The sequence below is a fragment of the Microcaecilia unicolor genome, chromosome 4 (assembly GCF_901765095.1).
Source record: "Microcaecilia unicolor chromosome 4, aMicUni1.1, whole genome shotgun sequence".
Lineage (NCBI taxonomy): Eukaryota > Metazoa > Chordata > Amphibia > Gymnophiona > Siphonopidae > Microcaecilia > Microcaecilia unicolor.
This window is the reverse complement of record NC_044034.1, coordinates 17,594,616-17,615,345: the sequence shown is the minus strand read 5'-3', so window position 1 is coordinate 17,615,345 and position 20,730 is coordinate 17,594,616. Positions and strand designations below refer to the sequence as shown.

At 41.7% G+C, this 20,730-nt stretch overlaps 1 protein-coding gene across 1 annotated transcript in view; it reads right to left on the bottom strand.

Moving 5' to 3' along the window:
- Positions 1–20,730, bottom strand: part of ARRB1 (arrestin beta 1) — an 88,317-nt gene that overhangs the window by 10,047 nt on the left and 57,540 nt on the right. The window contains exons 12-13 of the mRNA XM_030199747.1: positions 8,447–8,470; positions 3,173–3,243 (exon numbers count right to left, since the gene is read on the bottom strand). Coding sequence (XP_030055607.1) covers positions 3,173–3,243; positions 8,447–8,470 — 95 coding nt within the window. The remainder of the gene's footprint in view (positions 1–3,172; positions 3,244–8,446; positions 8,471–20,730) is intronic.

Genomic DNA, 20,730 nt, shown 5'->3' with positions numbered 1-20,730 from the left:
ACACCTAAAACAGAGTGTCAAAAATTGCAACTTGAACTTTTTGAGAGACAAGTGAGTGGAGGAGTGGCCTAGTGGTTAGGGTGGTGGACTTTGGTCCTGGGGAACTGAGTTCAATTCCCGGCACAGGCAGCTCCTTGTGACTCTGGGCAAGTCACTTAACCCTCCATTGCTTGCCACATTGAGCCTGCCATGAGTGGGAAAGCATGGGGCACAAATGTAAGAAAAAAAAAAAAAGTTCCATCTACCACCTTATGACAGTTTTATTGGACATTTTAAGAGAAAAACTTCCATCTACCACCTTATGATGTTTTTTGGACATTTTTTTTGTTTTGAAACTAAGCCCCTACACCCTTTTCATAATGAATCACAAAAGTATGGAATTATTTACCTCTGGAAACTAGACAATTATCTAACCATCTGTCAAATAGGGAAGGCTGTTAAAACATTGATGTTGCAAAAGTATTTATTGACCAAATTTCGATTGAGCTGTAGGATGGTATTTGCTAGGTACGCCTAGACTCTTCTTCTGGTAATCTACATAGAACTCATTAGGGTAGATGTAGAAGTACCATAATATAATGTAATGTAATTATAAAAAGAAAGAGCACAGGGTTTCAGATCAGAGTCAGTGGGATCCTGAGAGCTGACCAAGGTCCTGAACAAAGGAAACATGAGGGGGTTTAGGTTTTGCCTCCTTCAACTTGCAAGGAAGCTGAGATGGCTGGAAGGCCCATGAGTAGTACAAAATTTGTAGTGGAGAGAGGATGACCCACTACCTGGTGTTTGATTGGCAGCCTATGACCAGGGTAGAGTTACACCGGTGGAGAAGACATGCAGTATGTGAGTTGTGAGCTGGAAGCTTCTGACCAGTGGTGAAGGTACTGGGGTACAGGACAACCAGTAAATTGTTTTATTTACATGCCACAAGAATTCTGACAGTAACCAAGAGGAGAGTATTTTGGGGAGATTATATTATAATGCCTTTGTATCACTCCATGGTACAACTGCATCTCGAATATTATGTGCAATTGTGGCAATCACATCTCAAAAAAGATATACCAGAATTAGAAAAGGTACAGAGAAGGGCAGAAAAATTGATAAAGGGGATGGGACAACTTCTTTATGAGGAAAGGCTAAAGAAGCTAGAAATCTTCAGCTTGGAAAGGAGACCGCTGAGGAGAAATTTGATAGAGGTCTATAAAATACGGAGTGGAATGGAACGGGAAGACGTAAATCGCTTGTTTACTCTTTCCAAAAATACTAGGACTTGGGGGCATGCAAAGAAGCTACTAAGTAGTAAATTTAAAACAAACTGGATAAAGTATTTCTTCATGCACTGTGTAATTAAACTCTGGAATTCATTGCCAAAGAATGTGGTAAAAGCAGTTAGCTTTGCACGGTTAAAAAAAAGGTTTGGCCAAGTTCCTAAAAGAAAAGTACACAAGCCATTATCAAGATGGACATGGGAAACTCTACAGCTTATTCCTAGGATAAAGAGCGTACAATCTATTTTTACTCTTTTGGGATCTTGCCAGGTACTTGTGACCTGAATGGCCACTGTTGGAAACAGAATACTGGACTTGATGGACCTTCAGTCTGTCCCAGTATGGCTATGCTTATGTACTGATGTACACCAATATAAAGCTGAATATAATTAGAACAACCTTAATGTTGAAATGGAAGTGGTGTCAATTTGAAAACTTTTTTGATTTGTTTATAGTGGAGAAAAAGACCTCAATAGTCAAAGCATGGCAATTTGATAATCAATATATTTAATGCCAGCATTTCATTGACTCCATTATTTTCATTGGCCATAAAAAAAACTCCACTGGATTGTGATGTTTATCACTTGCTTAAACAGAAAAGTGTTACTTAGCTTGTGCTATATTGCCCAATATAGCACAAGCTAAGTAACACCTTAAGATAACCCTTACCACGCCATCCGCTGAGGTGGCGATGGTCATTTTTCCCATGTGCCAGGGTCCTTTTTACCGCAGCGGGTAAAATTCCTCCCCCCCAAATATGGCCACACGTTAAGATAACCCTTACCATGCCATCCGCTGAGGTGGCGATAAAGACTCTCACGGTAACCCAGTGGTAACCAGGAAGGTGCGACGATGCTTGATTACCGCCAGAATAGCGCCGCGCTACAGATATTTTTTTATGCAGCACCGTAAATGGCACACGCTCCAGCCGGAACTGCTGCCTGGCGGTAGTTCAGGATTAGTGAGTGGTACGCCCACGTTGGGTTTACCGCCGCTTAGTAAAAATCCCCCTCAATGAATAGTTGAGCTCTGGAACTTGTTACCGGAGGATGCGGGAAAAGTAGTTAGCGTATCTGGGTTTATAAAAGGTTTGGACATGTTCCTGGAGGTAAAGTCCATAAAGGTAGATCCGGGGAAATCCACTGCTTGTCTCTGGGATCAGTAGCATGTGATCTTGCTACCCCTTGGGATTCTGCTAGGTAGGTACTGGTGACCTGTGACTGGCCGCTGTTGGAAGCAGGATAATGGCTTAGATGGACCTTTGGTCTGATCCAGTTTGGCTATTCTTACGTTCATTTGGTTGCTCAAAAATGTAGGTGAATCTGAGAGACAAAAAAGTGATACAAAAAAACAGAAGAAACCAGTCTTCGCTGCTCTGATCTTCTCCGTTCAACAACTTTGTTTCCAGTACAATTGAGCACTATAACTTCAGTTTATTGGTAAGACACACATATTCTTTTTATATTTGGATAGAATTAATAATCAACAGATGGCAGAGAAGACTCCTGATGCAGGCCAGTACAGCCGAAACACAGCTGTGTCGAGTCCCTTTCTCCCTGCTACAGTTTGGCTAAAAAAGTTGATTCTTCATTTTTACATCCAAAGTGTCGTCTTTTTTATGTAATTTTTTGATTTTGATGGATTCATCTTTTAAATACATTTTTTATGATTAATTTTAAATTTTGACGTTTTTAATATATATATTTTTTATTTTTATATTTTTTGTTTTTTGCTTTTGTTAGACAAAAAAGTGAGACAATCTTTTCTCTAAACACTGTATACAGCAAACAAAATTTTTAGCATTGATTACAGCATAAAGCTGGTAAAATCTTCAAAAACCTACACATGAAAACCAGGTGTGGAAAGAAGCAGAGTTTGGAAGGCACGTGGGGGGCAGGTTATCTTACCATCTCTATGCAAGGGTTCCTCCTTTGGTTCTGGATGCATCAGCGTGAATGGCAGTTCCACAGCAACGTCACTGAAACGCAGAAAAGATTCAGAGATACAGTCGGCATCAATAACTTACTTCAGGAATCATTTCAGTGATTCAGGTGCTTGGCCATAGGGTGAATCCGATTATTTGAGACGTCAGAATATTTCGAGAGCCTCACTCCGTTTCTAAATATGGCCACCCTAGGGCAGTGCTCCTCAACCCGGTTCTCGGGGCACACCCAGCCCGTTGGGTTATTGGGATAACCACAATGAACATCTATGAGAAAGATTTGCATACCAAGGAAGACGGTGCATACAAATTTCTCTCGTGCGTATTCATTGTGGATCTCCTGAAAATTCAACTTGCTGGGTGTGTCCTGACAACTGGATTGAGAAGTGCAGATTTATGCACACTGGGCCATATTCTATAACTATGCATGTAAATTTCGGAACGCCCATTTACCTGCCCATAACCACACCCCTTTTTGCCTGCAAAGCATTAGATGTTTGGCACACTTCGTTACGGAATACGCTTAGCTAGTTGTGCGGGTAAATTCTAATTAACACCAATTAGTGCTCATTATTGCTTAAGTGCTGCTATCAGCGCTCATTAGCTCGTTAAGTTATGCGCATTGTTAGAGATCTACTTGGATTTTGGCGCTAATCTCTAGGCACGCTCTATAGAATCTGGAGAATTATGGCCATAAAATTATGATGGCGCAAAGAGAGGGAGCAAAGTACAAACAGAAGTCCAAGAAGCAAAACAAAAAAGTCCCAGGGGCCTTCAAGAAGAGGGGAAATGAGAGGCTTGATCTTACGCGAAGGGACAGCAAGGTGGCGAAGTATATTGCTTCCAGCACATGCTTCGTATTCTAAAACGCAGCTGTACTTACTCTGCTAGACTTCGTGACCCCTGACGCAGGCGCTGGGCGCCGGAACACGGACCGTGTCGGGTCCATTCAATGACTGTCTTATCTAAACACATGATTAAAGGTTTTATTTTTCCCCTCTTCTTGAAGGCCCCTGGTACTTTTTTTGGTTTTGCATACAATTATGATCAAATAACCCCAGGGCCACTCACCAGGGCCAGCCACGGATTTTCACCAGCATTTTCCAGATAATGCCACTGAAAATGATCACTGACCCACCCCAACACTATCTGGACCACTGGCTCCCAAACCTGTCCTGGGGGAACCCTCCTTGCTATGCAGATCTATCTCATGTATATTCATTGCAGATATCCTGAAAACCTGACTGGGTTCCCCCAGGACAGGTTTGGGAATCACTGATCTGGATAATGGCGGCGCAGGAAGTTACTCAGTTAGCTGCGATATTCATTCTACTAACTAGATAAAGTTAGTGTATTTTAAATGGGTTTTATAAAGACTAGGGACTAGGGGGCAGACAATGAAGCTAGGAAGTAGTACATTTAAAATGAATCGGAGAACATATTCCTTCACTCAATGTGTAATTAAAGTCTGGAATTCGTTGCTAGAGAATGTAGTAAAATCGGTTAGCTTAGCGAGGTTTAAAAAAAAGGTTTGGATGGCTTCCTAAAGGAAAAGTCCATAGACCATTATTAAAATGGTCTTGGGGAGAATCCACTGCTTCTTTCTAGAATAAGCAGCATAAAATGTATTCTACTGTTTTGGGATCTTTCCAGGTATTTGTGACCTGGATTGGCCACTGTTGGAAACAGGATGCTGGGCTTGATGGACCTTCAGTCTGTCCCAGCATGGCAATACTTATGCACTTATCAGATCTTAAAGCAAATAAAGAAAAACCAATATTATTTCTAAGCAATAGGTGTGTTTACCAGAGAAGGTGCTTTTTTCATGAAAACATATCATGAATTTCTTGGGAAAATAATGCCTGAATCATTCACACATGAGTTTAGGTCACGAGTCTCAGTATTTTAGTAGAAGTAGACATTTCAGGGTCTGATTTATTGTTTTGAAATCATGGTTTTCTTGGAAGCAGCTCCTGTTTCCCAGCCAGTGGCTCGGCTCCCAGTGCTGTGCATGGCCAGAAAGGTGAATCCGAGAGACCTCTGTACAAATCTGAACACATAGCAGGGCTTTATCTTTGCAGTGGATATCGTCACTGACTTTTTCATGACATGGATTGAAGTCATGGACAAATGTTGGTTTTGCAAAACCATAATCTATTTTTCAGTGTTGGATCATTTTTGCTACCTGATACATAAATCCTTAAAAATAAAATTAATATATATTGCCATAGACATTCAAAATCTTGTGAAGCACATGCAAAATGTGTGACAGCATGCAATGAAGAGAAACCACATTACGCAGCAAGATGATCAGGGGATAAGTACAGGCAAATGAAAAAAGGATGATTTAACATTCGGAGATCCTGATGGGAATGAGTAAGAACTTACCCCTATATCTGAATCTATATTTTCTAAGTGCCAGGCAGTTACTTCCTGCTCTGTGGAGTTCCAGTGAAGACATGAACCCTCATTTACAACTACTCGGGAAACTTCTCCCCCGTTTTTAGCCTTCACCAATGACTTGTACAAAAGTATTATCACTTACTTTAGTTCCGATGGTTACATTTCTCCTCATACCCAACCACTGATTATTACAGTGGTGGACCTTGGATGGGGGTCATCAGGGGTGGGGGTCATTATAAGGCCTTATTTGCATGTCCTGAGGGGCAGAGAAGTAGGACCGTGTGTGAAAAACATAGGTGTTGATATTCAGACCCTGAGAGTTAGCCCAGCTAACTCCGGTGGTCCTCGGTGATGCTGGATACTCAATGTCGGGCAGTTTCTGGTGAGTGACATTGAATATCCGGTTTATTTTTAGTCAGTTTCAACATAACCGGCTAAGAAGATCAGACTTAGCTGGTTATCTTGAAACCAGCCAAAGGTATCCCACATTTTCAAGCAGCCATATTTGGCCGCTAAACTCAGGCTGAAAATCAGCGGATAGCCGGTTATATCGCTCGATATAACTGGTTATCCACTTGCCACTAACCAGCAATATTCAGCAGGGGGGCAACTGGCTATCCCCAGCTGAATATTACTGGATAACCGTTTATGGGGCATTTAACTGGCCAGGTGTCGATTCTGGACGGTTAAATGCTTTTCATTATCAGGGGCATAGTTGCTCAATGGCAGGGCCGGTCCTGAGGGCCATAGAGTGCAGCTCTCTCCAGACCTTGCTAAACACTGAGCTTGGACAGTAGGTGTCACTGTTGAACAATGGCTGAAACTCCATCTCCACCCAGGAGCTGTAAACTTTATATCCTGTTGGCTGATTATGATCCATGTTTGGTGGGATGTATTTAAACCCACCATTCACGGTGTGATAGTTACTTATGTTATTGGGAAGGTTAGGGAGAGGATGAGGGAGTTGAGTGGCCTGGAGGAGGAAATGCACTAGCTTGAGAAGAGCTGTGTGGAGGCTTTTCGGCTTGATGTATACACTAGGCTGCAAAAGGTTAAATATACTTACAATACTCTGCTGAGTAAGAAGATGGGGCATTCTACCTTTATACGCAGGCAGGTTATTGTATTATTCTGAGAAAAATAAGTCAGGATGTCTTGGTTCAATATTTGAAGGAACAGAGGTGTAGAGGGAGAGCGCCTCAGGTGGAGGATGGATCAGGGTTAGGAATGAGGATATTGTTTCTGAGTTTCGCAGATTTTGTGAGAAGTTGTCTATTTCAGAAAATGATTATTCTAAAGTGGATACAGATGAGTTTTTTGAAGCAGTTGCCACACCCAGTGTTTACAGAACAGCGGAACATGGGGCTTGGGGCCACAATATGTGAGGGTGAGATTCAGGAGGCCCTTGAAGCCCTTCTGGGGGGGAGGGGGGGAAGGCACCTGGTCCAGATGGACTGATAGTGGAATTTTATTTGGCGTTGTAGCTTCATTGCATGTCCCCTAGTCCAAGTATTTTTGGAAAGAGTAAACCAGTGGCGTAGCCAAGGGTGGGCCCTGGCCCACCCACTTTGTGTTCAGGCCCACCCATTAGCCGCACACCTATGATGTGGCTGGCAGGGATCCCCAAGCTCCACCAGCCGAAAACTCCCAACAACTGTCTTTCTTGCACACCTTGTAAATAGACGATCTTTGCCTGCAGCAAGCAGAGACTGATACATACTGCTCGCACTGGCCCCACAGCCTTCCCTCTGACGTATTCCTGCCTATGTGAAAACAGGAAGTTGCATCAGTGAGAAGGCTGTGGTGCCAACATGAGCAGTGTGTATTAGTTGCTGCTCGCTGCTGGTGAAAAGCTGCTATTTACATAGTAGATGACGGCAGAAAAAGACCTGCACGGTCCACCCAGTCTGCCCAACAAGATAAACTCACGTGTCATTTTTTGTGTATACCTTACCTTGATTTGTACCTGTCTTTTTCAGGACACAGACCGTATAAGTCTGCCCAGCACTATCCCCGCCTCCCACCACCGGCTCTGGCACAGACCGTATAAGTCTGCCCAGCACTATCCCCACCTCCCAACCACCAGCACTGCCTCCCACCGGTGGCTAAGCCTCTGGGGATCCCTTCCTTCTGAGGAGGATTCCTTTATGTTTATCCCACGCATGTTTGAATTCAGTTACCGTTTTCCTCTCCACCACCTCCCGCGGGAGAGCATTCCAAGCATCCACCACTCTCTCTGTGAAAAAATACTTCCTGACATTTTTCTTGAGTTATAACCGTTATTCAAATGGTTATTTAAATGGTATGCGGGGGAGGGGGGATGTTTGAGAGACCCTATGGCATACAGGCGAGAGAGGGAGAGGCCAAATCACTTGTGGGACAGGGAGATTCTTCTGCCCACCCATCCTGGGCCCAGGCCCACCCAAAATTGGGTGTCTGGCTACGCCCCTGTAGTAAACAAGCGATTCACGTCCACCCGTTCCACTCCACTCATTCTTTTATAGGCCTCTATCATATCTCCCCTCAGCCGTCTTTTCTCCAAGCTGAAGAGCCCTAGACACTTCAGCCTTTCCTACCAGAAATATACAGGCCCATACTACAAATGTACCTGACTGTACCACAGCAAGTGTCTCCTGGCCACTCATTCTACACGCTGCTATAAATTCAAAGAAGTGATGCATTGCAGGTTATTAAGAGAATATGGATGAAGTAAAGCATAAAACCCAAAATGCCAGGTGCAACTGCAATGATTAGAACACGGGATCACAATAGCTGGGAAGCTGAGGTTCAAGGTTTGCCATGCATGACCATGAGCAGCAAAACACCAAAACATTACCTGGATGCTAGATCTCCCAAAAGGCTGGCGTTATTCAAAGAAGAGGGAACAGTTAGTCAGGCTGAAAGCACATGCCCTAAATACATTATTTTGACTATGGAACAAGATAACAGAAAAGTAACATAGTAACATGGTAAATGATGGTAGAAAAAGACCTGCACAGTCCATCCAGTCTGCCCATCAAGGTGGCCAGAGCCGCACCCGCCACTCTGTGCAGGTAACACTTGCTTTCTCTATAATATCACCAAAAGTCGCCCTTTCCTTTCTCAGTATGCAACCAGAACCCTCATCCACACTCTTATCACCTCTCGCTTAGACTATTGCAACTTGCTTCTCACAGGTCTCCCACTTAGCCATCTCTCTCCTCTTCAATCTGTTCATAATTCTGCTGCACGACTAATATTCCACCAGGGTCGTTATGCTCATATTAGCCCTCTCCTCAAGTCACTTCACTGGCTTCCTATCCGTTTCCGCATACAGTTCAAACTCCTCTTATTGACCTATAAGTGCATTCACTCTGCAGCTCCTCAGTACCTCTCCACTCTCATCTCTCCCTACATTCCTCCCCGGGAACTCCGTCCACTGGGTAAATCTCTCTTATCTGCACCCTTCTCCTCCACTGATAACTCCAGACTCCGTTCCTTTTATCTTGGTGCACCATATGCCTGGAAGAGACTTCCTGAGGCGGTACGTCAAGCTCCATCTCTGGTCGTCTTGAAATCTAGGCTAAAGTCCACCTTTTTGATGCTGCTTTTAACTCCTAACCCTTATTCACTTGTTCAGAATCCTTATTTTATCATCCTCACTTTAATATTCCCTTATCTCTTGCTTGTTCTGTCTGTCCTAATTAGATTGTAAGCTCTGTGGAGTAGGGACTGTCTCTTCATGTTCGTGTACAGCGCTGCGTACGTCTAGTAGCGCTATAGAAATGATAAGTAGTAGTAGTACCACTGGGCAGTTGGTAATTGGTCACATGTAGGCAGTTGTATGTGATAATATATAGGGGCACTTTTACTAAGCCGTGTAAGCGTGTACGCGTGCCCAACATGCGCCAAAATGGAGTTACCGCCCGGCTCTTCGGGTAATTTCATTTTTGGTGCGTGTCCGATACATGCGGCTGAAAAATAGTTTGTTATTTTTGGACGTGCGTATCGGACACGCACCAAGTGGTATTTGACGCACATAGGTCATTACTGCCCGGTTACCGCATGAGACTTTATCCCTAGGTCAATGGCTGGTGGTGAGGTCGCAGACCCAAAATGGACGTGCGGCAATTTTCATTTTGCCGCATGTCCGTTTTCGGCAAAAATTTTAAAAAGGCATTTTTTTTACAGGTGCGCTGAAAAATGATTCTGTGCATGCCCAAAACTCGCACCTACACTACCGCAAGCCATTTTTCAGTGCACCTTAGTTAAGTAGATCAATTTCAGGGGTCTTTTTTCTAAGGTGCGCCGAAAAATGGTCTACGCTGGTGTAGGCTCATGTATTGGACGTGCGCAGGTCTAATTTTCAGCGCACCTGCAAAAAAGGCCTTTGTTTTTTGGCCACCCATTAACTTAGCAGTAAGGTCTCACGTGTTAACTGGTCAGTAATCGCCAGTGCGCGTACAATGCGGAGTACAAATTTTTCTGGCATGCGAGCAAGTGTGCATAAAAAATGAAATTACCGCATGGGCCACACAATAGCCGGGTGGTAAGTTCAAAATTGATGTGCGTACATGCCTGTGTGGCTTAGTGGAAGGGCCTGTAAGTGTTTAATGAAAGCCCTTTTACTTTTGCGGCTTGATTATTTTAATCTGGTACATTTAGGCTGCATGAAGGGTCTTCTCAGAAGGTTTCAAACTGTGGCTGAATGTTTAATTATTTAGATTTTGCTCACACCTTTTCCAGTAGTAGCTGAAGGTGAGTTACATTCAGGTACACTGGATATTTCTCTGTCCCAGGAGGGCTCACAATCTAAGTTTGTACCTGAGGCAATGGAGGGTTAAGTGACTTGCCCAAGATCACAAGGAGCAGCAGTGGGATTTGAACTCAACACCTCTGGATTGCAAGATCAGTGCTCTAACCACTAGGCCACTCCTCCACTCAGCAACATTCCATCTAGAATCTTCAATAGTAGCAACATTCCATGTTCCACTGCACTAACCACTAGGCCACTCCTCCTCTAGCAACATTCCATGTAGAAGCCTGCCCTTGCAGATCAGCAACGCGGCCACGCAGGCTTTTGTTTCTGTGAATCTGACGTCAGACTCACAGAAACAGAAGCTTGCGTGGCCGTGTTTTTGATCTGCAAGGGCAGGCTTCTACATGGAATGTTGCTAGTGGAATAGCAACATTAACATTCCATGTAGAATCTCCAATAGTAGCAACATTCCAGAATCTCAAATATTTATTTTTTGCTCACACCTTTTTCAGTAGTAGCTCAAGGTGAGTTACATTCAGGTACTCTGGATATTTCTCTGTCCCAGGAGGGCTCACAATCTAAGTTTGTACCTGAGGCAATGGAGGGTTAAGTGACTTGCCCAAGATCACAAGGAGCAGCAGGAGGATTTGAACCGGCCACCTCTGGATTGCAAGACCAGTGCTCTAATCACTAGGCCACTCCTCCACAATTGAACTATCTAAATATGACAGTATTTCTTCTTTTTATTGAATGTTACACTGGCAGCCAGCTGAAGCCAGGGCCCTTTTAAAATTGGCATGCTTCCTTTTCAAAACTCTACCAGTCCTTGTACCCAGTTATCTGTGCTCTCATTTTTGCTGTGCAATCTCCTTATGAGCTAGGAGAACCTCTAATGCTATTTTTTTTTCTTTTCCCCTCGTCTAAGAGTAAAAAGAGATTAAAGGTGTTCGAAAGGTCTTTAGCTTTTCAAGCTGCCAGTTACTGGAAGGAACTCACGGGTGTTTTTTTCTTACCTTTTCAATCCTACTTATCGCTTAAGACCTCACTATTTCAGAAGTGTGTCCTTACAGAAGGAGTTGTGAATTTTTTTCGTGTGTATTTTACCTTTTTCCCCCAGATAATAGTTCTGGCTCTTGTTAGACTGTGACCCATTTAGAAGTGCGAGGTACAAGCGAGATATAAGACCAAATGTAACGTAGTCTGAAGAGTGGATTTATTCTTACGGCCTCGGCACAGTCACATTCATTTACAATAACGATTAAACCAACAATCCAACCCTATTGCTAATTAACAGCATTTTATGCTCTAATTTCAACCTCTCGCTTACATGGTAATTTATAGACTACTGTAAGTTACAAGAGCCCCTGCTGCATTTAGATTCTGGTACTTACGCCAGATCCAAATTTTAGACGCATCAAGACCGGGTTATGCTAGTAAATCTGTAATGAAACCTGGCACCTATGTTCCCTTATACAATGGGCTTCTACCACAAGGTCTCAGGGTGCTTAAACTGGGTCCCAGTTACAGAATTACCCCCTTAGGTTTGGTATACAATATTATCCTATATAATTAATTTGCACCTGCAACATTCTACGTCTGGATGCCTGGGTTCGTAACTGTTGGATTATTTGTAGTAAATAATTAGCAGATTTTAGTACACACAGCTTCAGCTTTAGAAATGTTAATTTCTTTCTTCATCTCTCTCTCATTCACCCCTGAATAATTCACTGCTGAGTCACTTTAAAGTTGAAGTAACAAAACATCTGTTTACTCACAGTTTGTAGTTAGATTATAATCAGACAGGCTTATATATACATATTACTATACATTTGTATTATCAGCTCCTTCCATGTGCTTAGATGGTAATGGATGCTCACACCATAGTAGATCCTCTCAGGTTAGGAGAGATCATGAGCTCCATGTGCACCATGTGCTGCATGTGCTGTGTCTGCTGTGTCTATCCCCCACAGGAAGTTGCATAGCTGTGTGACCTCTCTAAGTAATTCACATCAGAGGTCACAGAGTAATCACAGAGAAATAATAGGTGACAGGCAATGCATGTAAAATACAATACATTCCAACAAACCCCTTCTCATGCATAACTGTCATGCAATTATTTATTCATACAAAGTCCAAGCTTTATACGCAGATTCACAAAATGTTCTCTGGGTAACGGTTTGGTCATGATGTCAGCTGTCATCTCACTGGTGTGACAATAGTGTAGACTGATGACCCCTTCTTTCGCCAACTCTCGCACGTTGTGGTATTTCGTTGCGATGTGCTTGGTGCGTGACTGAACCTTGTCATTCTGTGACAGTCGGATGCAGCTCTGATTATCTTCCATTATCTGGATTGGTCTCTTTTCAGCTATTCCGAAATCCAGCAAAAGTTTTTCAATCCACATCAGTTCTCTGCACGCTTCCGATACGGCCACGTATTCAGCTTCTATGGCTGATCTATATTGGATGTTATCTGGTAAAGGTTCTCTTACTGTTTCATCCTTCAGAAAATCAGTGATCATGGGAGTGCTTACAACTTGGGCATCTTGCATACCTAAACTTTCAATAAGCTCATTTATTTTCTGCTTCTGGCTTAGAAGATAAGAACCATCATTTTGTTTCTCAATTTCTATACCAAGATAGTATGACACATTACCAAGTTCTTTTATCTCAACATTGTGGTTTAAACACTTTACAATGTCCTTGTACTCTTGCTCACTTTTGCTTGCAATGAGCAGATCATCAACAAAAGCTAAAATGTATGCATATTGTCCATTTGTGCACCTAGTGTACAAGCATTTATCTGCTTCACCTTGCTTAAATCCTAAATTTGTCAATATTTCATGCAATTTGTCATTCCAACATTCTGCACTTTGCTTTAATCCATAAAGACCTTTGTTTAATTTACACACTAGCTGTCTTTGTTTTGTATTTATGAAACCTGTTGGTTGTTCCATGTACAAGTCTTCAGTTATATCTCCATGAAGAAATGCTGTTTTCACATCAATGTGGTTGACTTGCATGCCTTTTGAGACTGCAATGCTCAGAAGTGTTCTGATTGTCGTGTGTTTCACTACAGGTGCAAACACTTCATCAAAATCTTCTCCATATTTTTGAAGATATCCCTTTGCCACTAATCTGGCTTTATACCTTTCCACTTTTCCTTGTGCATTCCTTTTTAACTTGAATACCCATTTGCATCCTATAGCTTTCTTGCCAGGAGGTAATTTTGTAAGAATCCAAGTATTATTTTTATCCAATGCATCAATTTCTTCTTGTGCAGCTTTATGCCATTCAGCAGCTTCTTCTGCTGGCATTTTCTCAATCTCATCCCATGTTAAGGGCTCTTGAGCTTCTGCTGACTTTGTTAGGTAAGACAGTCTTGGGGGTGGAACACCTTTGTTTTCCCTGGATGAGCGTCTGACAACAGGTTGGTCTGACCTTTCCGCATCCTCTAAATCTGAGAGTTCTTCTCCAATTGATTCCCCTTCTCCAACTGTACTGTCTTCTTCAATGATCCTTTCTGTGTCTGCTTCCTCTGCCTGTTCCTCGTTAGATACAGGTGAGTTGCTTTCAGACATCTGCCTTGGTATGGCATTTATATACACTGGCATGTCTATTATGGTTCTAGTTTCATATTCTGGATGATAAGGCTCATCTGGGATAATCCAGCCTTTATCAACCCTTTTGTTTTCATCAAAATATGTAACATGTCTTATGCCAACAATGCCAGTTTTCAGATTCAAAATTCTATATCCTTTGTGTCCTGGAGTATAGCCAACTAAAATGCCCCTTTCTGTTGTGGAATCCAGCTTATGCCTTCTTTGCTTTGGTACATGAGCATATGCTGTACTTCCAAATGTTCTTATGTGTGACAGGTTTGGCTTCCTACCATGCCATGTCTCATGTGGTGTGCGCTCAGCGCCTTTAGTTGGCATTCTGTTTTGTAGGTACACTGCTGTGAGAATGGCTTCCCCCCATAGTCTTTTAGGGAGATTGCTATCTGACAGCATACATCTGGTCATTTCCACAAGTGACCTAAATTTTCTCTCTGCAACAGAATTTTGCTCTGGTGTATAAGCTACTGTTGTGATATGTTGAATGCCTTCTTGTTCTAGAAATGTGCGCATGCTTTGTGAAGTGAACTCACCACCATTGTCGGTCTGAAGAACCTTTGGTTTTCTTTCAAATTTATTGCTCACCATGGTTACGTATTTCTTCAGCATGTCTGTGACTTGACTTTTTTCTTTCAGCAAATAGGCCACACAGTATCTAGAGAAATCATCCAAGAATATTAGCACAAATCTGTTATTTCCCAATGATGGGATATTAAACGGTCCACATAAGTCACTGTGTATTAAGTCCAGCACTTTATTACTCCTATTTCCTGTGTATGCAGGAAATGAGGGTCTCACACCTTTTTGAGTAACACAGTCTATGCATTTCTCCATTTTACCAGCATCTGCACTTATCTGAATGCCAGTGGCTAGTTGCTTACTGTAAAGATCCTGGATCACCTTAGAATCACGATGTCCCAGGCGGCGGTGCCAGATTTCCAGACTACATTTACCATCATTCTTCCTTACTTGCACCATATGTGAGGCTTCACCTGAAATGTTCAGCTTATAAACATCATTATGCATAAAAGCTTCAGCATACACTTCATCATTTTTAGAGATTGTGCACTTACTGTTTTCAAAATGAATCACAAATCCCTTCTTATCTAATGTAGATACACTAAGCATATTGCAAACTGCTTGGGGAATATACAAGACATCACTTACAGGAATTTCTTTAACTTCATTAGACACTTTGCATTTTAAGAATCCAATACCTTTTGCTTGGATCTTAGCAGTCCCTGCGTTTGCAGTTTTAAGAATACCTTCCTCTGGACACATTTCCTGAAAGAAATCCTTACAATTGGTTAAATGGCATGTGCTCCCCGAATCCAAAATCCAAGTACTTTCATTTGAATTATTATTTACCATAGTCAAAGATTTTTCTGCCATTAGAAAGCCCTTGTGTTTATCTTTGTCCTTCATACATTTCCTGGTTTGAAAATTCTTTAGTTCCATTGGCTTAGGTGAGCTAGAGGGAGTGTTTTGTGTTTCCTTACACCATTTAGATACATGTCCCTCCTTTCCACATGAGTAGCAAATCAGCTTGCCCTTGGGTGGAGTTTTCCCATAGCTCCGCCTTCCTCTGTTCTTTGCCAAGAAATTTGTTTCATTTCTCTCTGACTTGCTTTGAGAACACATCTCCTCAGAATCATTTATTATGCATTCCTGCCTTAGTTTTGATGTTGTCTGTTCAAAGGATTGCCCTTCAATGGCCTCATTTACAGACCTAAAAACATCAAACTTCTTTGATAGTGAGGTAAAAAGAAATGCTCTTTTCAATGCATCACACATGGGAATTCCAGAAAGTTCTAACTTTTGAAATGAAGACATAAGATGCATAATGTGATCATTACATTTACTTTTATCCCTTAATTTGGTTTCATTCAACTCTGCCAACCAAATTGGTTGCTGCTTTGCATATGTAGTTGCATACATAGTTCTCAGTTTATATAAAATGTCCTTTGGTGTATCTTTTCCCTCCACTAATATGGCTTGTTTCTCTGAGAGAGCTTCCAAAAGCATGCACTTCACATAATAGTTTGCATTGTCCCATTCAGCCATATTTTCAGCTGTTCTGTCTTGGTCTAAGCATATATTTAATCTTTTTGCTCGAAGGAGACATATGAATCTTAGTTCCCACTGCTGATAATTAAACTCAGTTAATTTAGGCACCTTGAGAGAATAGAACAATGGTGAATTTCTTCCCTCAGCCATTTTCTTAGCCTTCTGTCTGCTGTGTGGGGGGAGAGAGAGACAGACTGAATCTTTCCTTTAAAACTTAAGAGAAAAAATGTGGCCTTTTTTTCTGCCTGGTAATATTTCTCTTCTTTTTCAATTCCTGGCCCTGGGCCCATAACCCTTTTGTTGGATTATTTGTAGTAAATAATTAGCAGATTTTAGTACACACAGCTTCAGCTTTAGAAATGTTAATTTCTTTCTTCATCTCTCTCTCATTCACCCCTGAATAATTCACTGCTGAGTCACTTTAAAGTTGAAGTAACAAAACATCTGTTTACTCACAGTTTGTAGTTAGATTATAATCAGACAGGCTTATATATACATATTACTATACATTTGTATTATCAGCTCCTTCCATGTGCTTAGATGGTAATGGATGCTCACACCATAGTAGATCCTCTCAGGTTAGGAGAGATCATGAGCTCCATGTGCACCATGTGCTGCATGTGCTGTGTCTGCTGTGTCTATCCCCCACAGGAAGTTGCATAGCTGTGTGACCTCTCTAAGTAATTCACATCAGAGGTCACAGAGTAATCACAGAGAAATAATAGGTGACAGGCAATGCATGTAAAATACAATACATTCCAACAGTAACATCCATTCCCACTCATTGCCCCCCCCCCTTGCGTCAAAACGTAATGACGTCAGAGGGCGGAACAGTGAGAGGGAAGGGAACACTGGAGGCTGGCTGACGTCAGGAGGGATGTTACGAATGGAACGGAAGCCAGCGCCTGCCAGCCAGAGAACGTTCAGGTACAAATCGAGGGGAGGAGAGAATCGTGGGACATCGAGGGGAGGGAGGGAGGAAGGAAGGGAAGGGGAGGGCAGGGCAGAGGAGAATTGATGGACATGGATGGGATGGGAGGACAGTAGAGGAGAGAATTGTGGGACACAGATGGGAGGGCAGGGAAGAGGAGAATCGCTGGACATGGAGGGGAGGGGAAGGAAGAATTGCTGGACATGGAGGGGAGGGCAGGGGAGAGGGGAAAAAAAAGCTTACATGATAGCCTTCCTAGGGCCCATTTCATTGTTGAGGAAATGGGCATGGTTTCACTAGTACTACATAAAGGCTTATATTCTGCTTATTTCAAACACAATTCTAAACGAATAACACCAAGATAACCTCTTCATTCAAGGGAAAGAGCCATAGTTACATCAGGGGCAGACTGACCATTTGGGCAACCAGGAAGTGCCGGACATATAGTAACATAGTAAATGACGGCAGATAAAGACCTGTGCATCCAATCAGCCTGAGGGCCCAGAGGCTCTGCCTGGATGCCCGCTGCACACTGCTGCCCTCCTCAGTCCTATCTTTAAAGGCATGCCGCTGGTGATCTACTGGCCTCTGTGGTGGTGTGGGGGGGGGGGGGGGGGGGCATGTTCTTTCCTGCCCGTTGTGCTGCTCCTGCTATTTCCCCTGCCCAGCACCGCTGTACTTTAAAAATGGTGGCCGAGACTCCCCGTGGAAGTCTCGCGGGAAGTGTGGGCCACCATTTTGAAAACACGGGGCCAGTGGCAGCTTCAGATTGGCACACAGTAAACCCACGGTGGGCTTACCGCTGCTTAGTGAAAGGACCCCTTTAAGAGACCCATTATAGAATGAGGGGGTTAGGGCTTGTATTCTGCCTCAGTTACTGGTTTCTACATCCACCACTGGAAGCCTGTTCCAGGGTCTACCACCCTACATAAGTACATAAGTATTGCCATACGGGGAAAGACCAAAGGTCCATCAAGCCCAGCATCCTGTTTCCAACAGTGGCCAATCCAGGTCACAAATACCTGGCAAGATCCCCAAAAAAGTACAAAACATTTTATGCTGCTTATCCCAGAAATAGTGGATTTTCCCCAAGTCCAATTTAATAATGGTCTATGGACTTTTCCTTTAGGAAGCCGTCCAAACCTTTTTTAAACTCTGCTAAGCTAACCGCCTTTACCCTCTCAGTCAAAAAGTATTTTCTCCCATAGTCCCATTCCTCTTGAGCGCTGTTCCCACTAAGCTCAGCGGGAGTCCTCCGAATGCATTGCTGCCACTAGGGGGTGCAGCTTCATTATTGTGTTTCCAATCGCTAGGGATAAGAAGGTTCCCTGGAGTCCTACAGAGCTTACCTGCCCCTCATTATTGAAAATGTGATAGTGAAATAGTAACTCCCGTTGGCACATGCTACTTAATAGATATTGTATTTCCCCAGCCTCTTCTTTTTTTTCTCAAGGGTACATCTTTAGCTCCTTCAGTTTCAGGGAGGGTAATTTTCCAAGTGTTTTACATGTGTAAACACGTTTCCCTGCATAAAGTGGGCTTGTAATTTGGGTGGTGTAGATTTCCATATCTATTCAGAGCAAGGGCTTTGTACCAACGTGAATAGTTTGAGAATTGCCTCTTGTGTATAAATAGGAAGGGACTTTAATCTCACATTCTTCTTGTGATTTGATGTGCTCAAGCCAGGCTGGAGCAGAGAATAAAAGCAGCTGCCAGCTGGCGTTCGGATTCCTATAAATAGCACTGGCATGCCTATGTGTGCCAAGCAGGCCCAGCTGCTCTGTGGCATGTGTAGAAACATGAACATCGCAGTGTGGATGCTACTGCAATGGGTGGATGGGTCAGGGGGACAAGGTAAAGCATGGAACTGAGATAAGAGACATCTCAGGACCCCGAAAAAAAATCTAGGGTCAACATAAAGGAAAAGGGGATGGGATTTGATACACTGCCTTTCTGTGGTGACAGTCAAAGTGGTTTACATAGTATATACAGGTATGTATTTGTACCTGGGGCAACGGAGTGTTAAGTGACTTGTACAGAGTCACAAGGAGCTACAGTAGGAATTGAACCCAGTTCCCCTGGCTCTCAGGCCACTGGGCTACCCATTAGGCTACTCCTCCACCTAAGGGTCATGGTTCTAGTAATATTTCACCCAGCACAGTATTAGCTTGGGGTGGGGGTGATGATTGGTTGGAGGAGCCAAATAACTAGAATGATGTTCCACTGCCCTTTGGGTTTGCTCACCCTGCCTCTCTCTCTCTCTCTCTCTCTCTCTCTCTCTCACTCTTTCTCTCTCTCACTTTCTCTCTCTTTCTTTCTCTCACATATCTTATCTATATATTCTTCATCATCTATTTTTTTTTCTTTCTCTTTATATCTTTTATACATTTTATATCTAAAATGTTTTTTCTTATATCTATTTCTTATAATATATTATTTTTCTCTGTTTATATTTTTTTTCTATATCTATCTATATTATTTGTATATTTATTTTATTTTTATTATATTCTTTCTATATTTGTATAAATTTCCGATCTCTTTCTTTTCTAACTATTTTTCTATTATATCAATCTTGATTTTTTCTCTCAATCTTTATTTATATTATTCTGTATATATATTATTATTCTATAGATATCTTTCTATTTGATTTCTGTTTATTATTTTATCTATCTATCTATATTGTTTTCTTTATTTTTTTTATATTATCTTTATTTTCATTTTTCTATCTATTATATTTATTATTTTGATATATTTCTTTATTTATATTTCTATCTATTTTATATATATCTAAGTTTCTTTATTCAACTATATTTCTCTTTCTATATTATTATTAATATCTATTATTTATCTTTGTCTCTATGTTTATCTTTTATTTTTTTATATCTATTTGTCTCTATTTCTATTTTTTATCTTATCTTTTTTCTATATTTATTCTCATATTGTATACTCTTTCTCGATCTCTATTTATTTATTTTCTTATATTATCTTCTTTCTATTGCTCTATCACTTCTGTTATTTCTCTTATTTCTCTATATTTATTCTCTATTTATATTATCTTATATCTTTATCTATATTTTATTTATCTCTCTCTCTATTTGTATCTTTTTTCTCTCTTATATTTCTTTCTCTTTTTTTTCTACTTTGTATCTCTTTCTCGATCTTTTTCTTTATTTATCTTATATCACTTAGTTCTCTCACTCTCTTTCTTTCTCTCTCTTTCTTCTTCCTATCTCTCTCTCTCTTTCTCTCTTTGTCTCTCTCTGTTTCTCCTTCTCTTTTTTCTCTCTTTGTCTCTTTTTCTCTTTCTTTTTCTCTCTCTCTTTCTCTCTTTCTTTTATTTCTTGCTCTCTTTCTTTCTCTTTTCTCTCTCTCTCTCTCTCTCTTTCTCTCAGTTTCTTTCTCTCATCCTTCTTTTTCTTCTGTCTCTCTTTCTTCTTCCTATCTCTCTCTTTCTCTCTTTGTCTCTCTGTTTCTTTCTCTTTTTTTCTCTCTTTGTCTCTCTTTCTCTTTCTTTTTTTCTCTCTTTCTCTTTCTTTTTCTCTCTCTTTGTCTCTTTTTCTCGCTCTCTTTCTTTCTTTCTCTTTCTCTCTTTCTCTCCCTCTTTCTCTCTCTCTCTCTCTCTCACTCTCTTTCTTTCTCTCTCTTTCTGTCTCTCTTTCTTCTTCCTATCTCTCTCTCTCTTTCTCTCTTTGTCAATCTTTCTCTTTTTTTCTCTCTTTCTCTTTCTTTTTCTCTCTCTTTCTTTCTCTCTGTCTCTCTTTCTCGCTC